This window comes from Trematomus bernacchii, unplaced genomic scaffold (genome assembly GCF_902827165.1).
Source record: "Trematomus bernacchii unplaced genomic scaffold, fTreBer1.1, whole genome shotgun sequence".
NCBI classification, from domain to species: Eukaryota; Metazoa; Chordata; class Actinopteri; order Perciformes; family Nototheniidae; genus Trematomus; species Trematomus bernacchii.
The window spans coordinates 2,842,513-2,862,176 of NW_022987573.1; the positions used below are offsets into that span (position 1 = coordinate 2,842,513).

Below are 19,664 nucleotides of genomic sequence, written 5' to 3' on the forward strand. Positions count from 1 at the left end.
GTGCAGTGCCAACATGCTTGAGGACTAAATAAATGATTATCTTTTGTGTTGGTAACTTCCACATATGATTATGCTTTTAAATAGAAGATTTAGCATTTCGTTTTTTTTTTTTTTTTTTAAAGACACGCATTGTTTTTGTAGAATGCATGAGAGATAAGTAAGCAAATATTGATTTAAAAATGTAGACATTTTAAAAACATAATAAAATCTGTTAATGCAAGACATTTGAAATCAAGTAGTCAGACAAGACCTCCCCGTGCTCCTCCAGCTTTATTGATAGTTTAAAATTACATTTCTATTTTCTAGGACTTCAGTTGCACTTTCCTTCCGACTTAAAAACTGAGTACAAGCAAATGGTATTTATACAGTAGTCTAAGTGATATTGTACAAAAATAACATTTTGATTTCTGTGAAAACATTTTTTCATTCCCAAATAACTCCTAATTCTGCTGTTCTTACAACTGTTCATGTTGTTAAATTTTGCCAAGGTAAAAAAAAAAAAATTCCAAAGCCATTTTTAAAGGAAAAGTCTACCTTGGACTACCAAGTGATATTGAAATTGTAAACAGATTTTCTATAAAAGAACGCGTTTCTTTTAATACCTCCAAAATGTTTATATCGTAGCAATATAACATGTAGTTTGTTAACGCCCGCTTAGCTGCTTGTAGGGCTGAAATGCATCATGTTATGAACAGTTTCCATGTCATTACCCTCTTGGCCAACTCAAATCCCACTAAAACAAACCAAAATAACCTTACATGGAAGTTCAGTTTCCATTTACTCCCTTCTTCTATCTCATATTACTGAGGCTTACTTTCACAAGCTCAAAGGTCCTATAGATTCTCATACGTTTAGTCCCATTTATTCATCTCTGATAACCAGTGGCTTGGAAAGGGGGTTCTTTAACAAAGCATTATACATAACACCGCTACCGAACTAAAACATTTTTGTATTGAATGCAGAAAGATTTTTTTTCACCCCTTTCATTGTATTACATGTCGAGAGGCTCACTGGCCTGGGACTAGCCTCTGTTAGCCAAGCTTTGGCCAGTGAAGAGGATTCAGAGAAAATAATACAACCAACCATCAATCTGAAAAAAGGAGGGGCAACAGAGGGCACTGATTATGCGCAGTTTTCTTCGGGGCAATCTTTTGCCAGGTGGCCCGCCTTTCCGCAGTTGTAGCAGTTAGTCTCACTGGCTTTACTGCAATGCACAGCAACGTGGCCAATGTCGCCACACCTAGAAGTGACACAAATCGTTAGCTTATTCAATTAGGACAACTTCTAATTAAGAGTAAACTTAAGTAACTAAAGAAGTCTGGTCTTAACTCACCTGTAACATTTCACCTTATCACAAAGTTTCTGGATGTGACCAAACCCACCGCAGGAATAGCACTTCTGGTCGTTGGCATGCTCACAGTCACGGGCCATGTGGCCTGGTTTGTTGCAGTTGTAGCACAGCTGCTCCCTCTCCTTTTTGGGCTCCTTGCAATCCCGGGAAATGTGGCCACTCCTGTGGCAGTTGTAGCACGCTGAAAATGGGGGGGGGGGGGGGGGGGGGAATAGTTTATTTACAAATCCATTACCGTTTCAAGAAAAGTGTTGTCCTATATAAAAAGGTTAATTGTATGGATACTTTACTGTTGTGTGAAGCGTGGTAATCAAAATTGTTATAACTTCGGTGACTGTGGTGTAAGAGAACACCACTTCAAACCAACTAACTAGAACTGAAATGGAAGAATTTAGAACTGCAATGCACACCATCCTCAGTTTGGTCACAGTCCCTGGCCATGTGTCCTTGGTCTCCACACCGATAACAGAACATCTCTGTAATGAAAGACAGTTTGGTATACAAAGATGAAAAAAAAGACAATGTTTACATTTTTTGCTTGAACTCCCCAAAGGGTTGTCCACAAATGAGTGTTTCATTGGGAATGCTGTACAAAAACCATAACCCCACAAAACAGCCGTAGGTGAATAACATGTCTTTAGTGCAAAATAATATGGGTTAGAGTGATAATGATCCTATACTAGGTGTGGCCTAGATAGTAGATAGTACCCTTGCCTCGTCCTCGACCCCTGCCGCCGCTGCCGCCACGTCCACGTGTGCCACCTCCGCCGCCACGACCACCTTCGACACCTCCGCCGCCACCACCACCACCACCGCCGCCGCCGCCACCACCACCACCACCACCACTTTGACCAGTGGGGCAATGCTTGGCCCAGTGCCCGGAACGGCCACACTGGTAGCAATCGTTGCTGTTGCTCATGTCCATTACCTAAACAAAAACATGACATTAGTGATCCAAATTCAGTGTGAAAATACATTATTTACAAGCACCTTTGAATTCACACAAGCACCTTTGAATTCACACAGTCTACACTGAGCACGCTAACACTATTGCACATGAAATATTAGCTTTTGACAGGAAATAATTGGTAGGATATATAAGGCGGATATGAATGCATTTTTGCCTAAAGGAAGCTTAGAAGATGACCCCTCATTTTAAAATGAAGCTGATTAGTATGCTGTTGATCCCCGAAACCATTACCTGGCACATTACTCTAGTCATTAGTGGCAAAATCTGTTTCAACTACTTACAAACAGATGTACTAAAACATGTGCTGGAGCTCTACTTCAGATATTTAGCTATGTCATATGTGGCTTGGAAACCTGTTTGTCAATACATATATTACAACTATTAAAAGCTATAGAAAACTGTACTTTGACAGCTGCTGCTGATTATATGGGGGGGGGGGGGGGTTAAAGGGGCAGCTAGTATAGACATCGTGTCATGTCGTCAAGAATGCCCTTATTCACACATGTGAAAAAACCATGCTGGTGCAGGTTTATAAGCGTCTAATTTGTTTGCAAATAAGTATCTGATGTTTATCATTTTACAAATAGTTTCAGAGTACAATGATTTTTGACATACATTTTGTTCCGAAGTCACATGATACTACACAACTTACACACAAGGTCTGCAGGAGTCAGACTACCATAATGACTAACAGAGGGATCTAATCTATGATGATACAAAAGGGGGTAAAGTACATTATTCAGCTGGTGTCTATCATAATTGGCCGTCAGACTACAACCAAGTTAACTACTAAGCTAACTTACATGATTTTCCCAATGGAATTATGTTGTGATCGCCATAGGCCAAACTTCTGTTTGCTGACGGTGCTAAAGACATGAAGTCGGGAAGAATGTGAGTTAATGAGTAATCAAGCTAATCCTAATGAGTATCCAAAATATGGTTTTGTTTGAAAAAAAAAAAGTGGTCGATGGCATTTAAATCACCTTTGAATAAGATTGCAAAGGTGAACTTGTTGCTTTAATTTTGTATAATGGTCACCCATATGCCCCAAGGGCCTTAACTCGTGTCTTACATAATACTAATTCACTAAATAGTTAATGAAATATGGTTTTCCTGTAGCACCATAAAGGCTCGTTTCATTCGTAATAAATAGTTTTTTTAGTTAAGATTATTTTCGATGTATTGTAACACGGTTTTACACGCCAGACTACTAACGTTACAGAAATGGCCATGAAAGCATGTCGTGGGTTGCGTGCTAAATTGGAATGCTAGCACCAGAGGGCAGTCCCATCCCATCGTGTTGTGATGAGCATCTGCTAAATTAGCTAACTCGAAGGCTAATTCTGCATAAAAAATAACTTTTAAGACTGTATTGACCGTATTTTTCATGAAACTGAACGTGATTCCTGGCTGAAACTGAATCAAATGCCAAAGGTTGAAGCTACGCTAACGCTGGCCTAGTCACGTTGACTTTTCTGCGTAACGTTACTCGCGAGACAGTGGTGCGGCTGCTGGTTAGCACATGTTAGCACAGACCACCTCACGACCACGAAGCACGGTTCAGTCGACGACCAAGCTTATTTGTACAGTAAGAAAGACGTGGGTCGACCCCTATTGCAAAATAGATTTGCCGTATATTGTTTCCGATGGATATTAAAGTAAATACATCATAAAAACTAAATTTCCCGCGCCGGGCGCACACACCAAAGTCGTTGTTAGGAGCTAACGTTAGCAGGCCGGAGCGAGAACCCGATGCACCGTTATTCAAACCAAACAAAACCCGTGCGTTTTTACAAAAGAAACCAGACTAAACGTCCGATTTCTCTGCAATTCTTCATTTTAACACGGTGTCGTTTTAAATATCTACACGAATATCATTTACGTTGATTAAATCATTTGTAGTGCTGTTTTATTGCTTACCTCGCTGGCTACCTTAGCTCTGTCAGTGTTTACGCCTCCTTCTTTGCGCTACATGCGGTGCGAACAGGAGTTCCTGAATTGTCATTCACAGTATCCAGTAGAAACCTGCACTCTCATTGGTCACATACTCTGAAAGCAACCAATCAAACACGAGGAAGTCTGGACACCGCCTCTATGAATCAGCCAATCGCGGATACAGAATGGTCCCCTTTCCCTAAACTGACTGGTCTTGTTTTTCCAACTTCTTAAAACATTGAGGAATGTTAAAGCCTTATTATAAGCAATATACTTATAGTAACACTGGCACTACTACTTCTACAAAAACAACTACTACTAATCATTTACATAATAATATTAATAATATAATCATTCATAATAGTTTCAGAAAATATGAAAAGTTAAGTAATTCATTAAATGACAGTACCTGGACATGTCTCAAAAGAAGCTTTTTTTTTTTTAAATACAGAATTAGTGCAATAACCAGTGTATCTGATTCTAAATAAATACTACCACTGTTATTTGTGTTAATAATAAAGGAAATAATAAGATGTCTATGAAAAACATTCTTTGATTTCTTCACTTCTCCCAAAGTTTAATTAATTGAAAAAAAACAGAATGAAATCGAAGTAGATCTTAAACAATATTGTATACCAAACAGCTTATTTGTGTCTCAAACAAGAAGGGTCTATATCAGAGTTACTAAATGAAAGTCCAAGGAGTCCCGATTGCATCATATTTTGAATACAAGTGAGCTGATAGAGATAACAATCCATGGGAGCAGCAAGCATCTCAGCTAACTGGCCTGAGTGCTCAGTCAGATCAATAAGTGGGAAAGATGCATTCAGCAGTCTTAAGGTGGCTTTCACTGTAAAGCTTTGTCATAGCAATTATTATTTTCTGTGGTCTTTATTCTGCAGCTCACAACATTAAACACAAAGCAGGGGAAATACCACATCCTTTGCGGCATCATTTTAAATTTAATAGGAGATGTTGTACCATAATATCCAGCAATGACTGAAATACAGTAATACTGTTGCATGTGGGGTGGAGTACCTTAACACGCTCAATGACAAAGCCCTGCCCTCATCTTCACTGAAACAGTGTTTGGCATTTCTGTTATTTGTCAGATGGAACATCTGTTAGAAAATTGAATTTTTTAGAAAAGTAGAGTACATTGTAAAGTAAGGAGGATACAATTTAACATAGGTTTGTGATTTGGATTTCTGGAGTCTGCTGCTGCTTTATGGAAACAATGTATGCTGAAACCTAAGACATATTTACCAGGATGTTGATAAGGCTGTTTTATTCTCAGATGTCAACTCCATCTGGCTGAAAGGACCTATGATCCATCTGTAATCCGGGTACCTCAGGGGACCCACACCGGGATGCTACGGAGATGATGAACACATGGTGAGTGTAAAGGGTACGGTTTAAAAATGTTAGTGTTTCTGGGTTTGGTATGTCATTGGCTAACAAAAACTGTAGTTTAAAGTCTGTTTTAATGTATTAAGCCATTCATATCCAACAAATTAAAGAATGATGAACCTTTATCAATTTAAAAAATATGTATTCACCTTTAAAACTAGGTTGAATACTTTTCTATGGCCTACATGCCATACTTCAAATGAACTCTTTATTGTCTTTTTGACCAGATATGTAAAATGTAGCATGACTGTCATGAATTTCAGGAAGGCTCCAAAGAAATCCAAGGAAACGCTGCACTGTCCCTTTGTATCCAGATGGTGGTGCACTTGAAGTTAATCATGGATTACTCCCTTACTCCAAACCGGTAGTGGTTAGATTTTTTGCTTTTCAAAAGATACTGTTGCAACTTATATTTCAACAAAAGTACACGAAAAACTATATTATTGTTTCACATGCATTAGCCTTTGCAAAAAAAAACACAACAACAACAACAACAACAAAAAGACAGCAGGAGCTCATTTCCAACGTAGTGGCTACCCAATATGACTTTAACTATAGTATATTATGTATAGTATGACCTTGTATAAAGACCCTAATACTATAAAAATATGCAGTTTATTTTTAATAACCAAATGTGCGGTTTGAACAAAGTGGGAGGGATTAAATTGTGCTATAGTTGCGCAGTGTGAGTGATGCTTGCAACTCTTGTTATGACTGCAAGGTCCTGTTTCAATCACTGGCGTCAGACGGACGCACGACACCAACTCAAACCTTTTCACCTTCTCCTGAACAACGTAAATATTGATTGAAAAGCAAGGACGTGCCGAGCAACTAATGGGAGTTTTAATTTGAAAGTGCTTCACGGGACTTTAACAGTATCCCTCGTCGTGTCACTTTGAGGGTCCGACGGATTTTTTCGCTTTTACCACGACTGGGATATAAAACTTTTCCTCTTATTATATTTTGTGGCTCGTAAAATCGACCAGCCTATGACCTTCACGTCCAACAATATTGCAACATTTACCGGATACAAGGTTATTAGATACAACTTTACGGTTTTAAGAAGTTCGACTTTTTCCCTTTTCTTTGAATGCGTTGCAAATATGATGATGTCACCGACGCCACTTTTTCCTGAAGTTATGGCGGAGCACAACTTTTCTAACTTCTCTTGGTAAGCACACACAGGCTACTGGCTCTTAGCATGGCTACTCTTTTTAATTGGGTTTGAAATGTTAACTACAACTGTAAAACTGCTTCTCCTTAGGACACATGACCACGACATGCATCGCTTGAACAAGTGAAATTTGAATGGAGGGTGAATGTGCAGTGAAGTTTAACGATAGAGTTCGCCGCTGAGGGCCTTCAGGCAATTTCACAGCAATAACTGGATCTACCAGGCCTTATAAAAACACACGTAGCTACTAATAGCTTCTGTGGTTGTGTAGCCTAAATCATGCACGCCTTTCAGTGGTAGGCGTAGTTTACTACTATGTTTAGTAAGTTTGGATTTATTGGAACTCAATTGAAGCCGTTCAAAAGTCACTTTAGCGAGCCTCTCTACACAACTCTCCTGAAATCAGAGGTGGAAGAAGTACTCAGATATTGTACTTCAGTAAAAGTAGAATTACCACAGTGTAGGAAAACTCTGTTACAAGTAAAAGTCCTACATTCAAAATGTTACTCAAGTAAAAGTACAAAAGTGTTAGCATCAAAATGTACCAGAAGTAAAAGTACTCATTATGCAGATTGGCCTTTTCCAGATTGATATATAACATGTTTTGGTTATAATTATTAATGCATTGAAGTGTTTATCAAAGCTGGTAAGGGTGAAGTTTACTTTTTATACTGTAGGGTAGCTTGTGAATTTACTCCATGTGTAACCAAAGTCATTTTTAATGGTTGTTTATATTTCACATCATTAATCAAAGTAACTACATTTATTAAATAGATGTAGTGGAGTAAAAGTACACTATTTACCTCTGATCTGTAGTGGGGCAGATACAAAGTAGCAACAAAAAAGTAATACTCAGGTAAAGTGCAAGTCTCTCAAAAGTGTCTTAACTCCAGTACTTGAGTACATTAGTTACTTTGCACCACTGCCCAAGATGCGCTGACATTGATCTTACCTATGACTTGAAAGACTTAAGCGAAGTCATAGAAACTCTGCTGTGGATGCAACCATTGTGCTGGTTTTTTATAGCTGACTGTGCTATGTAGACTGACCTGTTATGTAGAACAGATCTAAGCAGAGAGGAGTAAAGTCTGGACTTCACATTTACTGTTGATACACATTTTTATGGATGGATCACAGTGCTTGCTTTGAACACGATTCCTGTATCATGTTAGGAAGAGTGGAAGATTTACAGTCTTCCAAGTTCTTGATTTTCTGACACACTGGTATGTCTGCTGTGACAGGTAACCACTAACTGCAGTAAATCATCTCTTCAGTGTTAACTGTTAGGAGTTTTGCTGAGTAAAAGTATACACAATTAAAGTGAAGACCAAGAATCAGTGACACTTCTGGATATACAAGTTGAACTAACTCTTTGTATTGAAATCAAAGTGAAAGAGGGATCACATTTGTTTGAGGATGGGTAGGTCCAACTTAATTAGTTTTTTTCTTCAAGTCACTGAGTAGTTGACAAAGAACAAATTGGTTTGGAAGAAGCACATATTTCTTTGTTTAGTTAACCAGTTTTTTTTAAAGTTATTCCTTCCCTTTATCTTTTTGTATAATAGTCCTAATGTGTGAAACTTGTGATCCTTTACTGTATGATGATCCAAACTATTAAGTTTTCTTTTGCTGCCTGACCATGCAGAAAGAAAGAGTCTGTTGAAAGCATATACTGTAAATAACACGACTGACCTCTGTGGTGGCCTGAGATTCTCCTGGTCTGAGTGGATTAGTTTGTCTACATAGCTCTGCTGCTACACCTACAATGAAAGGGAAAGGACAATTGCCAGTTTAATCCTAAAAAAGCACATGTGGTATTCCTTAAACTACTACTATAGTGTGATATAGTGTAGGGTTCAGAGTTTAATAAGCACATTGGACCACTAAACTGGTCCGACTGACACATTCGCTTTACTTTTCTCTCACGTTTCTGATAGGGTTTGCTACTAAGCTACAGATATAACCCAGTAAAACGCTTTAATTGCATTGTCCTATGAGAGGTTTGATTGCATTCTGAGAGATAAGGTTATGAGATTAGATCAAACAAGTTCTCGATACATTAACACATCTTTGTTCTGTCACATTTTTCTGTCTGTGATACCACAGCTGCTTTTTCAGTGGTAAAAAAAATGCCACAATTGAAGCTACATAGCGTGTTTGATATTCTAGAGATAGATTTAGGTTGAGACTATGCATTTAAACACTTGTACATCCTCAGAAAGATTGTCTGGCAAATTTAACTTAAATACTTTTGTTCATGGTGGAAAATCATTTACCCTCTATTTAAATCTGCAGACTACTCTTTTACACTTCAACACTGAGTCTGCACACCACCAATATCCTCCCAAAGAAGTAAGAGAACTAATGTAATATTGATTAGACTTTGCTTTGCTTTGAAGCCCTTACACTGCTTATACTGTATGTGGTTTTCTTTTTTTTCAGACCATTGAGTGCACTTGGCTTTACTAATGGAGCACCTTCAAGGAGCGTGGAAGACCCTGAGCAACGGCTTCGGGATGAAGGACTCGGCGTTTGAGGGCCCGTGCCTTTCCCCCACCATGGTCCAGGGCTTTCCCTACCAGCGCCGCTCCTCGGACGACAGCAAGATCCCAGACTCCAAGACTAGCAGCACTATCCGTGTCTACCTCCCGAACCAGCAGCGCACCGTGGTGAGTCGCTTTTTCCCACTGGAAGAAGATGGCATACAAGGCTGATGAAATACTGATGTACAGTTACTTACAAGAATATGGAAGAGTTAACCTTTTTTCCGCCCTCAGGTAAACGTGCGACCAGGTATGACTTTGTACAATTGCCTGATTAAAGCACTAAAGGTGCGAGGTCTGCAGCCTCAGTGCTGCGCTGTCTTCAGGCTGCAGCCAGGAGAGAGGAGGTGAGCTCAGGACTGTTTGAAACATCAGAGATTGAACTAAACACATTATTTCTTGCTACTGTTATTTTTGCTTGCTTTGATATCCCCTCATCCCCCTAAAGCTTTTCGTTGTTTTGTTTAAAAGTAAAAAATTACGAATGGATTGGCACACCGATTCCTCCTCCCTGATTGGAGAAGAGCTACAGGTGGAGGTTTTAGATCATGTTCCATTGACAACACATAATTTTGTGAGTATCTGAAGTATTTTCATCAAGCTTACACTTAATTCAGTTCAGAGTATCACTGCTGAAGTAATACATGTGTATTTTCTTTGTCATTTTCAGGTTCGGAAAACATATCTGAAACTAGCGTTCTGTGACATTTGCCAGAAGTTTCTGTTGAACGGTTTCCGCTGCCAAACATGCGGCTACAAATTCCATGAGCATTGCAGCACCAAAGTGCCCACGATGTGTGTGGACTGGAGTAACATCAGACAACTCCTGTAAGTGTCTTCAATAGCACATTCTGTAAATTCTGTACATTATGATTAATCCATTATAGAAATATAACTGACAGACATTTTGAATCTAATCAAAGCTGAGGTTGGATTCATAGTGCTTGAGATATAGTGTTGAGATAAAAAAAGAGAAAGAATGTTCTGCTGATACTACAGGTCTCCTGATTAAGCTCCTATATACGGATTTGCGTACTCACACTGAGAATAGAAGCTTATTAGTGTTATTTTGCATACAGGCTGCAGGACTGATAGTTATCATTTGTAGGATCCATATCATTGACAGTGGCGAGATAAAGCCTTTCACCTGACAACCATTGTATTCTTTAGCAGTCAGCTGTTATTTGATTAAACTCTGACACATTCCCACGCACTGAGGGTCTTTATCGCTGTCGATCTTCAGGTTGTGTCCGACACCTGGCGACAGCAGCGGCCCGTCCCTGCCCTCGCTCACGTCCCGGCGAATGAGAGAATCCTTGACACGGTTTCCAAGGTCAGGCAACACTTTTATCTCTGATCGATCCACAACCCATAAATACAAACTACATAAAAAATATTTAGCAGAATTGAGCCCACCTCTTCTACGGTCAAAGGGGCAAAAAGAGACAGTACTTCTTTTTAGACGGGTTTCCTTGTATACAAACCAAATGTATGCTTACATTCAGTGTTGCTTACCAAAGCGCATTGTGTGTATCCTTGAGCTCTACCAAATTAGTCTAATGTATTTTCTTCCACATAAAACATTTGAAAGTATTTCAAACCCGGCATTGTTTACTTGCTCACAGTCTTCCTCTTCGACTTTGCTGCATATCGCTACGTCTAACATAAGGAACATGTAACACGTCATGTGCTTCCTTGTACACAACATAAACAAAACGGGGACCTTCACAAAGAACCAAGTGTTGAACAATGGCGTATTTAGGCAGCTGTGAACATGATCATTTCCTGTTTTTTGCAAATCAGTCTTATTGTAATGTGTAAGGAACCTAATCTGAATTGAATTAAATCCTATTTCTAATGACGTCCTCAGCTTTATGAGGTTTTAGCAGTCCAAGAGCTGACGTAATGAGAGGCGTGAAAAGAGCCTGTTGTTTCAGCAGCACTTCAAATGGTTAAAAAGCACTCTGAGCTGCCAAATTAGCGCTCGCAGAGTATCAAGTTGTTCCATGCAGAGCGATCTCAAATACTCTTTGGAAACATGGTCCTGTGCTGCCAGAACGGGGATTGTTCTTAAAGAGAGCAGTGCATGGTTGTAATTGTGATTTAATATGATCTCCATGATTATACACGTCATTCACTCTTCATCGCCCCATTTTAAACAGCAGCTACAGTCCAGCTGTTAATAATCCAGTAACAGGAACACTCTTGTTCATATGTTTTTGGATATTTGAACTGGATCAGGTTTTGTGCGTTTTTAAAGTGAACATCTCAAGTCAGACTAACATTTGGTTTGTTAGCAGATTTACATATTGGGCTGGTGAGCTTTGTACTCAGCTGAGCCAATACTGATATTGGCAAACATCAAGGGCAAAATAGCTCTACTTTGTCAAGTGAGCCAAACATGGGGAAGGCCAAAGTAAAACTACTAATAACTACTTCACCAGTGTGTTTTTCCATTTGTGTTTTTTCCCCCATAGTATTATGCATGCGTGGTAGCAGTTTGTTGACGACACAACCTCAACATATGATGCTTGACTGTGGAAAAATAACAAACGAAACCTGAAAGCCACTGCATCAACCACCACCACACCCACGACAGTCCAGATTATAAAGAAGTCACTGAATTCACTGTTTGCTCTCCTGTCAAATGTCATTGGTGCATGTCATTTTGAAGCAGGGACAAGAGACGTCGACGAACAATAGCTGCTCTGTGGTAATATTTGGTCCTTGTCCACCTTTACAGCTCGGCCCACCGATATTCCACCCCTCATGCCTTCAACTACACCGCGCCTTGCACGCCCGCAGGCGGCTGGCTCTCCCAGAGGCAGCGCTCCACCTCCACACCCAACGTCCACATGGTTAGCACTACCCTGCCTGTAGACTGCAGCATGATTGAGGTAACTACACACCACCCTCTTGGGTACTCCTGTAGGTTGAAGCCACTCCTAAAATATCTCCTGCCTGAGAGGGATCTTGCCCTCCTACGTACATCTCAGGCATTCCAACTATCTGCGCCTTGCTTCTTTCTACCTCTTATCTATGTTAAGTGATTCACCTGAATAGGGTTGAGCCTGTTTTATGTTATTTTAAAATGTGCCACACTTGACTTCCCCCTCTTCAGGTCTAGTTTCTGCATTTTAAACTCATGTTCTTGCATAATCAGCTCTATATTTCCTCTATATTCTGTTCAGGTAGTAACTGAGAACTATTATTTTCCTCGCTCCTTCCTTACTTTGCTTTACTCTGTCCCTTTCCCCCCCTGTCTTCGCTTGCCTGTTGTATTGTGTACCCTGCTGGGGAGTAGCTAGACTGCCTGAATACGTCCCCCAGCTCCTGGTGCCATAGATTCTGGCTGAAGAGGAAAGTAGGTATTGTGCACTTCTCCCAGTCTTTTGTTGAGGCCTCATCCGAGAGACCAGAAAAGGTTAGAAAGCGGTGCGTCTGTGTGCAGTCTGAATTGCATGCATTGCAAACAGACTATCTGCATTCATATCTCAGTACGGAAGTCAAACCATGAGTGACTGCACAGCATGTTGTTCACTGTGTTTACTGACACCATTTCTTTTGTCTCTAGGATGCAATGCGTGATCATGACTCGTGTAAGTACGCGCTCTACTTTTCTCCTGTTGTGTACTTTTTTGTGTTGCATCACACTTCCTCCTTACACTGTCAACTAAAATCTCCCCCTTTTTGATTGTGCATTCATTTGAAGCAAGTGTAATAATTCAAAACTTGTTCTGTTTCTTGACTGCCTGGCTGTCTCTGTTTCCCACCAAATTGGGACATTTCTCATCAAAGCATTAGGTTTTTACCAATAATATTTAATAGACTTAAAAAAATAGCTTAACACTACAGGTGGTAGGACGGTAATACAAGATTAAGTTGTATGTGATTAACCTTCAAACAAGGAAAAAAGGCTCTATAGACATTGTAATTAATCTTAATACACCATTTTTACATTCATTCATATCAACAAATGTGTCGCCTATTTATTTTATCATTGGCCATCTTAGCTCCCTTTTGTTGAGCCTAACAGAAGCATGAAGGAGGAGGATAGGACAGGAGTCAAAATTGGCCTTTTTCTATTGTTGTGGGCATATAGATCACTCTTATATCCCATTTAATTAAATCTTAAATATCCAACACTTTATATAAATGTCATCCTCTGTGTAGATTCAGTAGTAAATGATTTTGAAGCAGCCTCAATCGTGAATCCATACTTAATCCCTTTTTTCTCTAATCTTCAAGCGGGTAGTTCCCCCAGCCAGAGCCCCACAGGCTGGTCCCAGCCTCCGTCCAAAGCCCCCGCCCCCAACCAGCGAGAGAGGGCACTGTCCTTCAACACTCAGGAGAAAAATAAAATTGTAAGTCCGATGCATTGTTTGTATGCAGGCGTGGAAGTAGTAAATGCCATATACTATCAAAACAGTTTCAAAGTAGTATTTTAAGAAGTGTACTTTGCTGCATTCCACTAGTGAGTAAAACAATCCTGCACCCATTTATTTCCTGCTTATATGCTGTATATAAATAGAAAATACTTTCAGACCAGTTATGGAGAACAGTGTCTGATGATAACTGGTTTGATTGATTGGTTATGAGTCTCACATACATTGCTCCTTCTTGATTTCTGTTCCTCCAGAGGCCTCGGGACAAGCGGGACTCTAGTTACTACTGGGAGATCGAGGCCAGCGAGGTCTATCTGAACAACCGCATCGGTTCTGGCTCATTTGGAACCGTGTACAAAGGGAAATGGCATGGTAGGAATGTATTTCAGATGGGGCAGGGCACTTTCAGGTGTAACAACTTGCACTTTTACTTGTCCGTACTACACTTAACAATTTAAAAAGATTCACCTGTGCCCATAAGGATTTTCATATGGGCTCACAAGGGATTATTGTGGATCATGGGGATCTGAGCACAGTCTTTTTGTTGTAGGTGATGTAGCAGTGAAGATATTAAAGGTGACCAACCCAACACCGGAGCAGTTTCAGGCATTCAGAAATGAAGTGGCAGTCCTGAGGTAAAGGTTATACATCAATACATTTACACAATAACCCTTTTTAAAGCTAGGTTTTTCAGCTGTTTAAAAAAAAAATGTAATTGCTGAAATCCTTCAATTTCACCGCAAAATGTTATGTTATCTCCAATTTGTGGTTTCCCCTTCCTTTCTACCTCGCAGGAAAACACGACATGTCAACATCCTGTTGTTCATGGGCTACATGACGAAGGACAACCTGGCCATAGTGACCCAGTGGTGTGAGGGCAGCAGTCTCTACAAACACCTTCACGTCCTGGAGACCAACTTCAAGATAATCCAGCTCATCGACATCGCCAGGCAGACGGCTCAGGGCATGGAGTAAGTCCTGACAAATGGATCTTTCCTGATTTACAAAATTAAAAGAAACCAAGATATCATAATAAAAATTCTCTCTCATTTTCAGCTATCTGCATGCAAAGAACATCATTCATCGTGACATGAAGTCCAACAGTATCCTTTCTATTAGCTGTGTGTGAAAGATAAAAGCACTTAATGCACTTTAACCTGTTAAGCCCCAAGCCTGTTTTTCAGGTCTCAGGCTCGAAAATGACATTCCCAGAACAAATGACTATAACTTCACTTCTAAAAGGGGTAAATTAATAATCTTTTTTCTCAAAGCGATGATAAACCTGTGAGTTGGATGTAGAAAAGTCAGAATCAATATAGATGTTTTTATTTTAAAGTAAATTCAGATTGAACATGGTAAAAACATGTAAATTAAAGTGTCCGTCCAAAAAGAAAACATTACTTATAGTGAAAACCACCCTTGAATGATGGGATAGTAGACTCAAAGCTTTAGGAATCCAAACTATAACATATAATAAGTACCCTGTATCAAGATTGATGCAAAACAAGTGACATTTGACCTTTTTAGAGAAGTTTAGAAAAAAACCCCACCTCTGGGGTCATTTGGGTGCATTTGCCATATCTCTGGAACCCATCGGTCGATTTTGGTGATTGACACCTCTTTTGAACCGTTAGAGCCAATAGGATCGAGGGGAAGTTCCTAAATCCATCTAAACATTACCATTGGTGAATGAGAGTGATGCACAGCCAGCATGCCCCAAACCGGAAGCTGGGTTACACTCTATAGAAAACGATGTTTATTGACATAAATGTTATGATGGATTATCAGTAATCATTTCAAAGTGACACAGAGACATTGGGTTAACCTTCAGCAGCGTTTATATGCGTTTTAATGCCCTTGAACACAACTTTTGATCAGAAAACAGCAAAGGTAAGACGTATTTGCCGTTTTGGCCCCGTAAAGTGAAGTTGTGTGTTGTCTTTGCTGGCTTGCTCCGCCGTTTTGGTCGCACAGTGATGATACTTATATCATTGGAATCTGTGGAATCTCAGCTTTCATATGATATCTAGTTTGTGTAGATTGCATGAAGTATAAACATATTGTACTGTGCTTTAGCACTCTTTCGCTTAGTGCTAATTCAGAGGCTTGGCGTTAGAGTTGTGTTTTGTTTAGGTAAACATTGTTCATATCGTCAGTTAGCTGAGTCTCTTTCCGTTAAGTGGGTATGACACATTAATAGGTTGTTAAATGTTAAGAAGCCCTGAGACACAGTTTCGTGAAAATTGTTCCGCCGGCGGGGGCTATCGGGCTTAACAGGTTAATCCTCATGGTGGTCAGGATGTGTGTTTTCTCAGTGTGCTTCAGCTGTGATTCCTTGACAGCGGTGTAGACATCTTCTTGCATGAAGGGCTCACGGTGAAAATCGGGGACTTTGGTCTGGCCACAGTGAAGGCCAGATGGAGCGGCTCGCATCAGGTGGAGCAGCCCTCTGGGTCCATTCTGTGGATGGTCAGTAACACAGCCTTCCTTTCACTGAAGCAATGAAGAAAACTGTTCTGAGACTCTTTTCATGTGAGACACAACAGCAAATATAAAGAAATGTGTGTTAATTGTGTGTCCACAGGCTCCTGAGGTTATCCGGATGCAGGATAACAACCCCTACAGCTTCCAGTCTGATGTCTATTCCTATGGAATTGTTCTCTTTGAGATCCTGACGGGAGAGCTCCCTTACTCCCTGATAGCAACAAGAGATCAGGTAAAGTCTCATCGGTTACACGTTTCATATTGTGTGTCAAGTGGCAATAGTTTAGTGGTACAAAAGGTCATATAGCTGAGACACTTTTGCCTAAACTTTTAAGTTGGGTTACAAGTTTGGTAATGTAAAACAGAGCTGTAACCCACAGTCAGTCAAGCTCTAGTCCTCGCCTGTGTCCCAGTGTCAGTCAGCGAGCCCGGGCCAGAAGGTGGTGGACAGACACTGGGTCGCTGTCTGGAGGGGGTTGTGGAGCTGGCTTAAGTCCCATCGTGGAACAGAGGCGGCCTTCCTGGAGCCACTGGCCTAATTTTAGACCCCGTAACACAACCCTGCCCGTGTGTTTGAAAAGCGCTGCATGGGAGTGCAAATGTGTGTCTGTGGTTTTTCGTCCTCCCGCAGGCCACGAGACCAAGTCTGGATCGTGTCTGGCTCCTTGTCCCGTTCAGTTTATTGTGTTTGTATTCAAAATAGGATAAAGTCGCTGTACAAAGTGTGCCCCATAAGTGCTGTTATGATCCACTGCTGACTGGCAAGCACATGGAGTACTCCTATCATCCATTATCTGAGCAGCATCAAGCACTCATGCCTCAACAAAAGCTCCCGTGTTTTAGATGCTTGTCACCTTTTTACTCTCTGGGTATTTTTTTAAACTTATCCCTGAGATGATCTGCTGATTAATCAGGTGCCTCCTGTTGTGGCACTGACTTGGATCATTAGTTGAACTCTTAAATGTTTACAAATGGGATCCATGCTCAAACCCCCCCCCCCCTCCTCCCCCCTCCTCTCAGATTATCTTCATGGTGGGAAGAGGCTACCTGTCCCCAGACCTCAGTAAGCTCTACAAGAGCTGCCCCAAAGCCATGAAAAGGTTGGTGGCCGACTGCATCAAGAAGTCCAAGGACGAGAGGCCGCTCTTCCCACAGGTGAAGTACTCACTAATTAAGGACTTCCAGCAGAATAAAGGGTGTTTGGTTGACTTAATAATTTTCTTTTCCATGTTATGCTTCTTTTGAATAGATTTTGTCCTCCATTGAGCTTCTCCAGCACGCCCTACCTAAGATAAACCGCAGTGCCTCAGAACCGTCCCTGCACAGAGCCTCTCACACTGAGGATATCAATGCCTGTACTCTGACCTCCACCAGACTGCCTGATTTCTAGAGTTTCAGACAGCCCTGCTATGCCTCCTCTCCTTACACTTACCCCTCCACCTTCTCTTTCAAAATATCCAGAACAGTCCAAATGCTAAGTATGCCCAAATGCTATACACACAGATGCGAATGTAAACCTACAAATGTACATACAATCATACATAAACCCTGTCTAATCAATACAATATGTGAGTAAGAGAGGAGAAGGAAGTGGATCTGAATGAAGATGGATTGCAGTGGGAAGAACACATGAAGAAGCTGGCTTAAGATGGTGCCTTGATTATCGCTGCACGTATTAAGAAGTATGCAGAGGCTCCACGGTGACAATTTGGTAACATTTGTAAATAAGTGCACGCACAGCTACCTAAGACGACGATAAATGGACACTGAAGGAAACGCAAGAGGAAGACAGATGTTTCTCTCTGGATTTGGGTTCTGTGATGTGAAGCACAGCCTTCTGTCTGACCGCGCTGGTTTCTGATGAAGAGGAATTTAAAGCTAAGATGCCTTAAGAGGAAACAAAGCCTGGACTAAGATCCTGCACAATTCACCTCCTCTTGTCATCACAAAGCCGTTGGAGGTAGTCCATTTAGTTGCACAATAGTAGTTTATTTTGCATTGTCTTAAAGGATAATGGTGTAGAAATGGGAAATTGTTTTTCTTTTTTTATTGTCTTTTTTGGGGGGGTCATTTTGGAGAACTATCAGCCTGTCGGACAGCGAGCATGAGTGATGACGGTAAAATGGAATTTGCACACACTAGCAAAAGCAATGGTTATTTCCTAACCGTATACATATGGCTTCATAGATCTGTAGATACACACACATTCTTATCAGTCCTCACAATGGGAAGGTTATCATGAGCTGGACATGTGGCGGTTGTCTTAAATGTTTTAAATGATTGGAAACTAATTAGTATTTGTTGTCTTTTGATGTCTCTTTCAGGAGGTTAAACGTTTTTTGTGTCCTTGGATTCGATATTTTAATAAAATTAAGTTAATTTCCTTTGCCAAATATGTGTTTGTTAAATGTTGTACTTATTATTATGGGTGAAAAAATGTAATTAGTCCACACACTGTACGTTATATAATTTTATGACCAGCATTTGAAGCAGGTGAGATTTGATCAGATTTGTACGGCCTCCTCTCTCGTTCACTCACACTAAAGTCCCACACATGTGCAAGACTTTGTGGTGGGGTGAAATGTTTGCTGTAGCAGTGGCAACGTGGTGTAACCTCACAGGGGATCCAGTGCATACACCATTATACATACACCAGGGGATTCCTCCATTGGCTGATGCTTCTATGTACGGCACAGCCATTGGCAGGCTCTGTGGAACAACAATCATTTAGCAAGGGAGGGACGTGCTGTGGAAAAAGAGGACAGTTATATTTTTGTTTTAGTATAAACATGCAACGTGTGGTTCCTGCTGGGCATGGGCGTACACATTTATAGTAAATATGGGCATCATTTATGTGATCTAAATAAGAAATTATTGATTATTTTGAATTGAAATGTATGCCAAGGCTGTAAAAAAAACATGATGGAAGCTTTTTTCAGCTCCTTATATTTCTTGAGTGACACGTCACAGGTTACAATAGTGCAGATGTCATCAAAAGTGGAGCAATGCAATAAGAGCAAAGTCATCAACTGACCGCTAGTCTTCTATTTTTAAGACGGTTTTGCTATATGTGTTTATCTGTTCTATTTCTGCTTTCTGACAAGCCACACAGGCACACAGTCATACACCCCTGGCCTACAAATAGCTCCATCTAGTGGCTGTTCCTTCAGGATGTGTCGCCCTTCTTCACACACTACTTGCAGGAATAGTGAAGTAAAAAGTACCAAGACAACAATGCAAAATATGCCAATATGAGCAAAAATCTGGCATTCAAACCCCTTGTTAAAATGGCAAGGACCCTGAACTACCTCATTCTTTTTAAAAGGAATAGTTGTGTAAGGAAACACTGGCTAATCATCAGGTTAATCATGCATTGTAGTTCACAAAAGCGTTTTTTAATGTGCAAAATAAA

At 40.4% G+C, this 19,664-nt stretch overlaps 2 protein-coding genes across 9 annotated transcripts; one reads left to right on the forward strand and one right to left on the reverse strand.

The window, feature by feature from the left end:
* Nucleotides 1-251: 251 nt before the first annotated feature.
* cnbpa (CCHC-type zinc finger, nucleic acid binding protein a) lies at nt 252-4,339 on the reverse strand. 5 transcript variants are annotated; one of them, XM_034126554.1, is made up of 5 exons: nt 4,242-4,339; nt 2,066-2,279; nt 1,762-1,827; nt 1,334-1,532; nt 252-1,204 (listed from the first exon to the last, which is right to left on the reverse strand). In XM_034126554.1, the coding sequence occupies exons 2-5, from the start codon at nt 2,274-2,276 to the stop codon at nt 1,123-1,125; spliced, it is 558 nt and encodes a 185-aa protein (XP_033982445.1). In that variant the 5' UTR covers nt 2,277-2,279; nt 4,242-4,339; the 3' UTR covers nt 252-1,122. The 5 variants fall into 5 exon arrangements, with proteins under 5 accessions (XP_033982445.1, XP_033982444.1, XP_033982443.1 ...); XM_034126553.1 differs by having other exon boundaries at nt 2,060-2,279; XM_034126552.1 differs by having other exon boundaries at nt 252-1,240; nt 4,242-4,338.
* A 2,029-nt stretch (nt 4,340-6,368) lies between these two features.
* Nucleotides 6,369-18,647, forward strand: raf1a (Raf-1 proto-oncogene, serine/threonine kinase a). 4 transcript variants are annotated; one of them, XM_034126476.1, is made up of 19 exons: nt 6,370-6,837; nt 9,136-9,192; nt 9,283-9,509; nt 9,618-9,730; nt 9,855-9,957; nt 10,054-10,211; nt 10,627-10,716; nt 12,127-12,280; nt 12,688-12,807; nt 12,958-12,982; nt 13,632-13,747; nt 14,023-14,140; nt 14,319-14,403; nt 14,563-14,739; nt 14,825-14,871; nt 16,119-16,237; nt 16,353-16,484; nt 17,273-17,407; nt 17,502-18,647. In XM_034126476.1, exons 3-19 carry the CDS (start codon nt 9,309-9,311, stop codon nt 17,640-17,642), a joined length of 2,034 nt encoding a protein of 677 aa, XP_033982367.1. In that variant the 5' UTR covers nt 6,370-6,837; nt 9,136-9,192; nt 9,283-9,308; the 3' UTR covers nt 17,643-18,647. The 4 variants fall into 4 exon arrangements, with proteins under 4 accessions (XP_033982364.1, XP_033982365.1, XP_033982367.1 ...); XM_034126473.1 differs by lacking the exon at nt 12,688-12,807 and having other exon boundaries at nt 6,369-6,837; nt 17,502-17,642; XM_034126474.1 differs by lacking the exons at nt 9,136-9,192; nt 12,688-12,807 and having other exon boundaries at nt 6,369-6,837; nt 17,502-17,642.
* Nucleotides 18,648-19,664: the final 1,017 nt, after the last annotated feature.

What these genes read in the sequence shown, in the direction of transcription:
- raf1a (XM_034126476.1), top strand. Translation starts at nt 9,309, where the DNA reads ATGGAGCACCTTCAAGGAGCGTGGAAGACCCTGAGCAACGGCTTCGGG. An exon ending in GTACAAAGGGAAATGGCATG is followed by an intron (nt 14,141 to 14,318) that starts GTAGGAATGTAT and finishes TTTTTGTTGTAG; the next exon opens with GTGATGTAGCAGTGAAGATA. An exon ending in CAGACGGCTCAGGGCATGGA is followed by an intron (nt 14,740 to 14,824) that starts GTAAGTCCTGAC and finishes TCTCATTTTCAG; the next exon opens with CTATCTGCATGCAAAGAACA.
- cnbpa (XM_034126549.1), bottom strand. Translation starts at nt 2,276, where the DNA reads ATGGACATGAGCAACAGCAACGATTGCTACCAGTGTGGCCGTTCCGGG. An exon ending in GGGTCGAGGACGAGGCAAGG is followed by an intron (nt 1,828 to 2,059) that starts GTACTATCTACT and finishes CTTTCATTACAG; the next exon opens with AGATGTTCTGTTATCGGTGT. An exon ending in CTGTGACCAAACTGAGGATG is followed by an intron (nt 1,533 to 1,761) that starts GTGTGCATTGCA and finishes CCCCATTTTCAG; the next exon opens with CGTGCTACAACTGCCACAGG.